The sequence below is a fragment of the Alosa alosa genome, chromosome 24 (assembly GCF_017589495.1).
Source record: "Alosa alosa isolate M-15738 ecotype Scorff River chromosome 24, AALO_Geno_1.1, whole genome shotgun sequence".
Classification (NCBI taxonomy): Eukaryota; Metazoa; Chordata; class Actinopteri; order Clupeiformes; family Clupeidae; genus Alosa; species Alosa alosa.
The window spans coordinates 3,675,136-3,684,260 of NC_063212.1; the positions used below are offsets into that span (position 1 = coordinate 3,675,136).

A 9,125-nucleotide genomic window follows, 5' to 3' on the forward strand; every position below is an offset into this window, starting at 1 on the left:
GCCTTGTTCAAGGGCACAATGGTGGAAGCCGGGTATTGAACCCACAACTTTTCAAGCTACTGCATTCTAGCCCAGCTACCTGAAACTAGAAAGTTGCTAGGTCGGTAATCGCTTTTAGTGGGTCGCTCAGACAATAGCAGAAGTGTCGTTCGTCATATGAGGTTATATGCCATCAAAATTATTTTGTATACGATACATTATGTTAAGGTCCAAAAATGTGAAAGGTGCCTTTGACATTGGGTGTGTTGGACCATAGACCTGTAGGGTCATGTTTTGTATAATTATTTATTTATTTATGTGTTTATTTTTTTTAGATTCAGTTTTTCTGGGGACCAAGTAATGTCAACAGAATCATGGAAAAAGACAGTGAGGATCGCACAGATGGATCTATACCTGAAGGGGGCTCTGTTGGAGGTGGAGAAAGGCCATTCTTATGTAGAACATCTGCTATCAGTTCTTAGAAACACACATTCATTTTCTCCTGTGGAACAGAGTGAGTTTATACAGATGCTATACTCTAAGTCTGATGCCAAAGCATTGAAAGGGGTGGACCTCGTACAAGCATTACAGCCAGTTTTCCAGACGCTCCCCACCAGTTGGGTGATAGACCTGTCTGAAGGAAAGACATCTATCGTCCTTGAAATAATGAGGCTGCAAACTTGTCAGAAACCTGTTGAGCTGAGGGGACAAAGTGAAGAAGTGAATGAGTTGAAAAATGTTCTCCAATGCCTACCTTTCATCTCACAACTGCGGTGAGTGCTAATAGTTGGGGTCCATTTGCTAATAGTTGGGGTCCATAGTCCCTTTATCCTAGAACTTTGTGTCCATGACCTTAGATGAATTTTGTATCCGTTCTGTGATGTCTGCCTTTAACAATTAGCCTAATTTCATAGCAGTGAAAGAATAATTTTTGATAAAATAAAAAAATATTTGTCGTCACAGCTTCAATGACTGCATGGCTATCCAAGACAACAACACTAAGATAAAAATCCTTGTGAAGCTATTCACTCAAGCACTGTCCATGAAAAACAATACCCTGGATGCACTGTTGGCAGTATGTAGCTACACAAACTTTCCATTTGCTGAAGAGAATAAGGACATGCAGATGGCATTTTTGTTTAACCTGTTTTCATATTTGATAAATGAAAATAAAGCAGAAGAGGGCCTCCTCCGAGCCTTTCAACCTTTATATCAGTCAATCTCGGTTTGGGTAGTGGACCTATCAAGTGGGAAGATGTCAGTCCTCCTTGAGATTTTCAAAAGGTGCCAAAAAGAGAAGACACCAGTGGAGTTGAAAGACAAGAAAGGAACAGAGGATGAAAACAGGAGGTTTTTGCAGTGCCTGCCATATGTATCACGACTGAGGTAATAGTAGTATGTATTATGCTTATTGGGTATATGTATTTGATAGCCCTGCATGATAGCTGACTTTGAACATACATGCTTAGAACAGATTGGGCAGAACCATTTAAGCTTCTTATTCTATTTCTACAGTTTCAGTGACAGTCTCTGTCACTACAGTGCTGCATGTTATCGAGTTCTAGAACTGATCACCGTTGCATCATCGGAGGGTGATGAATCCCTGAGGAACCTGTCATCAGTGTGCAGCTACCTAACATTTCCCTTTGCTGAGAAAAAAGAAGACATGCAAAGAACCTTCCTACTGGACCTATACTCGTGTGCAGAAAGCAGTGTTCGGCCATTTTTAAATTCTGTTTATGAGTCAGTCCCTACAGTTTGGACAGTAGACCTTTCTGATGCAAAGACCTCATTGCTCCTTCGCATACTTAAGCTCCAAACAGTAAAGAAGCCATTGGAATTAACTGGCTGGTCAGGAAAAGAAGAAGAACTGTCAGGTCTTTTGGACAGCATTCCTTTTGTCTCAAAACTCGGGTAAATATATAGGGCAATTCCACGGAAAATGGACTTTTTGTCACATCCATAACGCCAGTGAAATGCCTTGGCATTTGTATGATGTGAATGATAACATTCATTTTTTGTGCATTTTTTCTCATTTACATTCTTCAGCCAAAAATAGCAAATGCTCAAATTCCATGTAATCATTCACATCATACCATACCATCACATTTCATTGGCGTTATGGATGTTACAAAAAAAATAATTTTCCATGGAATTGCCCTATAACCTCTATACCTAATTTTCCCAATGTTGCTCACATGTCACATGTGTATCTCCACTCACAGAATGAATAATAGAAAAGGCACATCAATTTCAATATGTTATAAAAATCCAAGTCTGTCACGTTTTAGCATGTTCAGATCTCCCCGCCTAACCCCTAATTGCCGATACAGATGTCAACAAATTACTTAAAAGAGGGTTCACACTGACACACGTTTTTCGCCTCCAGGCGCTTGAATTCAATCGTTTCCCTATGGAATGGCACGACTGACCATTGAAAAAAAGTGAGGCTTCTAAAAACACGAGGAGCTGGAAGAGAAAAAAAAATAGTTCAGCTTTTGAGGTCACATTTTTTTTTTCCAACAATGGGTCATTGCTTAGTTGCCTGCCTTAGCCAAGTCAGGGAGCTAGTGATTTAGCTAAATATAATGTATCATAGCAACAACATACACAATTATTTTTTACCTTGCATGGTTTAACACTACTTCGGAATACTCATGTTTTGGAGGTGAAAAAAATGTGTCAGTGCGAACGCCCCCTTACTGTCATAAATATACATTAATACCATGATGCATTAAAAGTGAGACTATTTGTTAACTCTGTTGCAGAATCAGTGCCACATTTTTTGACAATAGTCCCAAGACAAGTACCAAAGTCTTTCTTGGCCTTGTTGCTCTGGCATCTTCAAGAGGAGAGGAGGTACACAGAAGACTTGTGTTACTGTGCCACTACTCAACCTTCCCCTTTGCTGAACATGATGGGTACAAGCAGACACGGTTCCTGTTGGACCTCTACTCACACATTGTGACCCAACAGACACCGATGGAAAGTTCCATCTTCTCTTTTGTTGAGAAGATTCTCCAGACAACCCCTAAAGTCTGGAAGGTGGACCTTTCTGAAGGAAACATCTCTGCACTCCCCCAGGTTCTAAAGCTACAAACCGTGAAGAGGCCAGTGGAGATAAGGGGGTGGACAGAGGAAGAACAAACACTCAAGGATTTCCTTCTCTGTCTTCCTCATGTTACAAAACTCATGTAAGTTAAAAAAAAAAAAAACAGTAGGCTAAGGCTAGTAATATTTAAAAGGGCCAATTTCTTGGTGGGTAATAAAATATTAGCGCATATAGCCTATTGTTTATATTTATGTATGCTTATATAGTGTATGTACTGTATATTTATTTATTTTTCTCTAGCTGTGTTGATGGGCTTCTCCAGTCTTTGTGTGAGGTCCTGTCTGTGGACAGTAAATGGAATCCAGAGCTGGTCTCTTTGCTTCTCAGACCAATGGACTTTGCCTTTACATTAGCGGGTGTGTTGCCCAGCAGAATATGTAAGGCAGTGAAAGAAGTTCTAGACCACCGAGACCGACAAGAAAACCTCTCACTCACTCTGATTCCTGTGGCAGTTTCCCGGAAAGGAGCCGAGTTGCTTCTCTCTGATGTAACCCATCTTAAAACACTAAGGTGTGTGTTTTTTAAAAACATACTGGAATGAACAATTTATGCAGTCAAGTTTTACCATATTTATCTGAGTATAATATGCACTCAGGTATAATGCAATCCCCCAAGTAAAGTGTGGACAATGAAATCCAGGAAAAAATATCCCTTGAGTATAATATGCACTGACTTTTCAGACTGTCAGATATGGAGATGTCAGTGGCAGGTCATGTCATGATATATAGAAATTGGAAGGAAGAGGAAAGAGGATCTCATTACCTGAGATGCTTTTGTAAAGTCTGCTATATTTGGCTGAAAGCATGCCTTAGTTCGTTTTTTCTCATGATGTGCTCTGAAAACCCTATAGGAAGAAAATAGCTGATTTTGTAGCTTTGCTTTTACATACATATTTGGCCAGCATCTTCAGGTGTATGGTTCGATTGTTGATTGCTATGGCTCCATCTTATTGGCCCTTTCTGAAACAAAGCCCTGTCCGCTCCCTCTCCACTACTGAGCAAACTCCAATAGTGACACTTGTGGCTATATCTTCAAATACCAAAAAAGGTTGGTTGTCAGAAATGCTTCGTCACTGATATGGCAGTGCACCTGCTGTAACACCAACATTGTGAAAATCACAATCAGCATAATATCAAGCATTCAGGCTTATTTTCTGAAAACCAGTCAAACAGTTGGTTAGATATCTGTATTCAAACAATCTGATTAGGCTGTATCTGTAACGTTACAGCAATTCATTTGTACCAGAACATGCATACACTAGCCTGGCCAAGCCTGTTTTTTTAAATCCTAGAATGGACAAGCCATCAATTGGTAAAATGATGTCTTGTCTCCACCGTGGGATAGTGAGAAACGTAATTTCGATCTCTTTGTATGTCTTGACATGTGAAGAAATTGACAATAAAGCAGACTTTGAACTTTGATATTACTTGTGTTTTACACATCTAGGAATTTATTACCTCACATTTGGAGACACTGTTAGGTAATTACTTTTTGCTCTGTGGCTCATTTAATTCTCTCGTCCTTTTTTTAGAATTAATGAGGTCATGATATTGAAATTGGGCAAAATGGTCAAGAGGTGTGACAGACCAGTTATCATTGAGGAACTTCAGGTTACCATGGACAATCCTGGTCAAGCAGTGGCAACAACCGCAAGCTTGCTCAGTGATTTGGCATTGCTTTTGAGAATATGGACAGTTAAAATACTGGATCTGACAAAATGGCTAACTGATGGCCTCACTCTCATTTGCCTACTGTGTCTCAATGCCTCGTTTCTCATCAGGTTAGTTATCCAAATGTCATCCAGTGTTGTCGTCCCTGATGTGTCTGTTGACACTGAAAGCATATACATATCTATTATACAGTGTGTGCATGTGTTTGTTGATTTGGTTGTGTGCACATGTATGTATGACTGAAAGAAAATGGCATAAATACAAACCTCAGATCCACTATGAAATCCATAAAGAGATGCTCCGCACATATAACTCTGAAATATACAATCAATAGAAGTTCAAATAACACTCGTATTCTATTTTTTTTAACTGTTGATAAGTTAACAAATCCCCCCTCACAATTAGCGCATGTGTCTTAGACACTCTGCCTACCAATTTCTTCAAAACTGTTTTTCACCTCAAAGCGGCGGATGTCCTTCAAATTGTAAATGTATCACTGCTGTCTGGCACTTTTCCTAAGTCATTGAAAACAGCTGTTGTAAAGCCACTTCTCAAGAAGAATAACCTGGATGCCTCCATGCTAAACAATTAAAGGCCCATATCCAATCTACCTTTTATTGGCAAAATTATTGAAAAAGTAGTCTTTAATCAATTAACCACCTTCCTAACATCAAATGGGTATTTTGATTACTTTCAGTCTGGTTTTCGGGCAAATCACAGCACTGAAACAGCTCTCATTAAAGTTTCCAATGACATACGCCTCAACACAGATTCAGGTAAAACATCAGTCCTAGTGCTACTGGACCTTAGTGCAGCATTTGACACTGTTGATCACAATATTTTACTACACAGACTAGAATACTGGGTTGGATTTACAGACATAGTTATCAGCTGGCTAAAATCATATCTACAAGAAAGGAGCTTCTTTGTTGCCATCGGAAACTGTACCTCAACACCAACGTCCTGGATCTGTGGTGTTCCCCAGGGGTCGATCTTGGGGCCACTATTATTCAACCTCTATATGCTCCCACTTGGACAAATCATCCAAAATAATTTGATTTCATATCATAGCTATGCAGATGACACACAGATTTACTTTGCTCTGTCACCAAACGACTATGGTCCTCTTGAATTATGTGTCAGTGTATAGAACAAATCAACACCTGGATGTCTCAAAATGTTCTTCAGCTGAACAAAGAAAAAGCTGAAGTATAAGTATATATACTTTTTGGATCCCGTGAGGGAAATTTGGTCTCTGCATTTAACCCAATTGGTGAATTAGTGAAACACAAACAGCACACAGTGAAGTACACACTAATCCCGGCGCAGTAAGCTGCCTGCTACAACGGTGGCGCTCGGGGATCAGTGAGGGGTTTGGTGCCTTGCTCAAGGGCACTTCAGCCGCGGCCCACTGGTCGGGGCTCGAACCGGCAACCCTCCGGTTACAAGTCCAGAGTGCTAACCAGTAGGCCACGGCTGCCTACTGTAATTAAGTAATTATATTTGGTAAAAAGGAGGAAAGACTTAGGGTTGCCACTCTCCTTGACACAAAAGGGTTGAAGGCAAACGATACTGTTAAAAATCTTGGTGTATTAATTGACATCTAATTTTCAAATCTAAATTTCAACAGCCACATGAAAGCTATAACTAAAACAGCTTTTTACCACCTCAAAAATATTGCCAAACTCAGAGGGCTGATGTCAAAACATGACTTAGAAAAACTCATTCATGCATTTATCTCCAGCAGGGTTGATTACTGCAATGGACTGTTCACAGGCCTTCCTAAAAAGACTATTAAACAGCTTCAGGTGATACAAAATGCAGCAGCTAGGATTCTAGGACCTAACAAAAACTAAAAGAACTGACCACATTACTCCAATTATTAAGTCCTTGCACTGGCTTCCAGTAAGTCACAGAATTTACTTTAAATCCCTATTGCATGTTTATAAATCAGTAAATGGAGCAGGACCTAAATACCTGTCAGACATGCTTCAGCTGTACACACCTTCTCGTCCTCTCAGGTCCCAGGTGAAAAACCTGTTAGTAAAACCTACTGTTAGAACTTAACATGGTGAAGCAGCTTTTAGCTGCTATGCGGCTCAGCTCTGGAACCAACTTTCGGATGACATCAAAAAGGCCCCAACTGTAGCCAGTTTTAAATCTAGACTTAAGACCAAACTGTTCTCAGATGCTTTCTGCTAACTGCACCGAGTTACAAATTCTGAATCTGCCTTGATAATTATTCTTGTCTTTTATTACTTTTTTACTACTTTTGCCTTTGTTTTTGCTTACTAATTATTCTTTATTTTTAAATGATTTTACCTTGTGTTTTATGTTTTCATTTTATTATGATTTTTACCTTTGAACTATTCTTTGACTATATTGCCCTTCTATGCTTTTATTTGTTATTATTGTTTGGTTCTGTTTATGTAAAGCACATTGAATGACCTCTGTGTATGAAATGTGCTATATAAATAAACTTGACTTGACTTGACTTGTTTCAGAATGTCCCAAGAAGTTTTAAGTCAAGTTGTTGAAGTAGTGTATTCCGTCCAAGATGCCAGTCTCACTCAGTTGTTCATGGAGAAGATTGATGGGGACCTTTCACAGTGCAGTCTGTCCTGGAGTGTACTTCAATACTTTGTTCAGCACTCCAAGACTCCAATTACTATAGACCCTCAGAGAATTCAGTGTAATGTGCTCAAGATCGTGGAACTTCTGAAGATTCCTAACAAAATACACTTCAAAGGGTTAGTGATACAAGCCTACTTATTGTTGATGTTTGTAATATGAGAGGGAAGGAAGCTAACAATGATTAATTATAGGATGTTATTATTATTATTATTATTATTATTATTATTATTTATTATATTGTATTGTTTAAAATATGTTGGTTTTTACAGAGTAAGAGGTCCATTTGTTAAAGATTTCCTGAGAGAAATCTACAAACAACGTGCAGGCCACTTGGTGATCCAACTGACCAAGTCGTTTTACAATGAGATCAGTCTTAGAGAAGAACAACTGGACCCTACCGACTTTGACGCCTTGCGCTTTGCACTCCACTATAGTGATGGCATCAGACTTGACCTCACAGATGCCATCATTCCATTAGAAGACATTGGGAATGCCCTAACACTTCTACACAGAGTGTTAAAACTTAGGTACGCCTTTTATAAGTTGTTCCTGTTTGAATGAGGGAGGTTTACACAATAAGTTAATTTTTTTGTGTGTCTTCATATAAGGGTTGACCAGAAGCTGCTGATTAAGCTCATCCATGCCAGTGTGGTTTCCAATGAGCAGAAGAAGGTGACTGTGTCTCTCTTGAGAGCGCTGCAATACAAACTGGATTTCTCCGGTCAGAATGAAATATATTTTAGTGCAGAAGACTGCAGGGCCATCTCAAATGCCATCTGTTGTGCTAGTGATGTAAAACTCAAGATTCAGCTGACCATACGGGACTGCCAAGTGGAAGAATCTGGAATGGAGGAGCTACTTCCAATTCTCCACAAAGTAGTTTTCAGGTAGTTCACTAAGATGACTCGACTTCAACATATTTGGTCTGTGGTTTACAAATTGTAACATTTTTGCTTTTTCTTTTTGGATAGCTTTGATAAAACTCTCCTCAAGCAGTTCCTCTCTACCATGCTCCACTGTAGTGAACTGGAGTTGAGAAACTGTGCTTCAGCTATCTTAAAAGCTGTTGGGAACGAGTTAGACCTCAGTCACGTTCAGCTGGACACTGGGCTCTGTAAAGCACTGGGGCTGGTTTTGGAGCAGTGCAATGAACTCTCTAAGATGGACTTCAGTTACTGTCAACTCACAGATGAGCGCCTGGACCACTTGCTTCCACATCTGCACAAAGCACAAGTTGTAAAGTAAGTCTGAGACTTTGAAGCTAATATGGCAGTAGCTTTGTGAGTTTTGAACTTTTCACATTCAGCAGTGCTTGATGTTGAGTGTGTGCAGTTATTGTGTTTACAATTGTGCATACCATTGTCAGGATGTTGGCAAACTAGCATGAATGATTACAGGCAGACATAGATTTATAATGATTTTTTGTGCATGAGTGTGTGATTAAAGATGCCCTGCCACACGTATTTCATTACTTTGTGGTAATGTCTGAAGTTCTACCATGGACCAACATTTTTTGTGGAAAACATGTCTTGGTTATGTCGTGGAAAAACCAGTCCACTTCCGAATCCACTGAACAATTTATCACTTAACTACTTACTAATTAGCACTCTGGAACAAATCGTCCGAAGGAGACAATGCAGACAGGCGATCTCTGAAGACTGTTGATCTTTATTCACCGTATTGCAGTGATAGTCCAGCCTAAACAATGTCCAGACCAGGTGTCAAGCAAT

The 9,125-nt window shown here is 39.6% G+C and overlaps 1 protein-coding gene across 1 annotated transcript; it reads left to right on the forward strand.

Moving 5' to 3' along the window:
* The first annotated feature begins 7,333 nt into the window (after positions 1–7,333).
* On the forward strand, positions 7,334–8,640 carry LOC125289926. The gene is made up of 4 exons (XM_048237035.1): positions 7,334–7,511; positions 7,665–7,922; positions 8,004–8,282; positions 8,367–8,640. Exons 1-4 carry the CDS (start codon positions 7,342–7,344, stop codon positions 8,638–8,640), a joined length of 981 nt encoding a protein of 326 aa, XP_048092992.1. The 5' UTR covers positions 7,334–7,341.
* The last annotated feature ends 485 nt before the right edge of the window (positions 8,641–9,125 follow it).

Excerpts from the sequence above, each read along its gene's own strand:
- LOC125289926 (XM_048237035.1), top strand. The coding sequence starts at position 7,342 with ATGGAGAAGATTGATGGGGACCTTTCACAGTGCAGTCTGTCCTGGAGT. Across the intron at positions 7,923-8,003 it reads CACAGAGTGTTAAAACTTAG|GGTTGACCAGAAGCTGCTGA; the intron begins GTACGCCTTTTA and ends TCTTCATATAAG. Across the intron at positions 8,283-8,366 it reads CTCCACAAAGTAGTTTTCAG|CTTTGATAAAACTCTCCTCA; the intron begins GTAGTTCACTAA and ends CTTTTTGGATAG.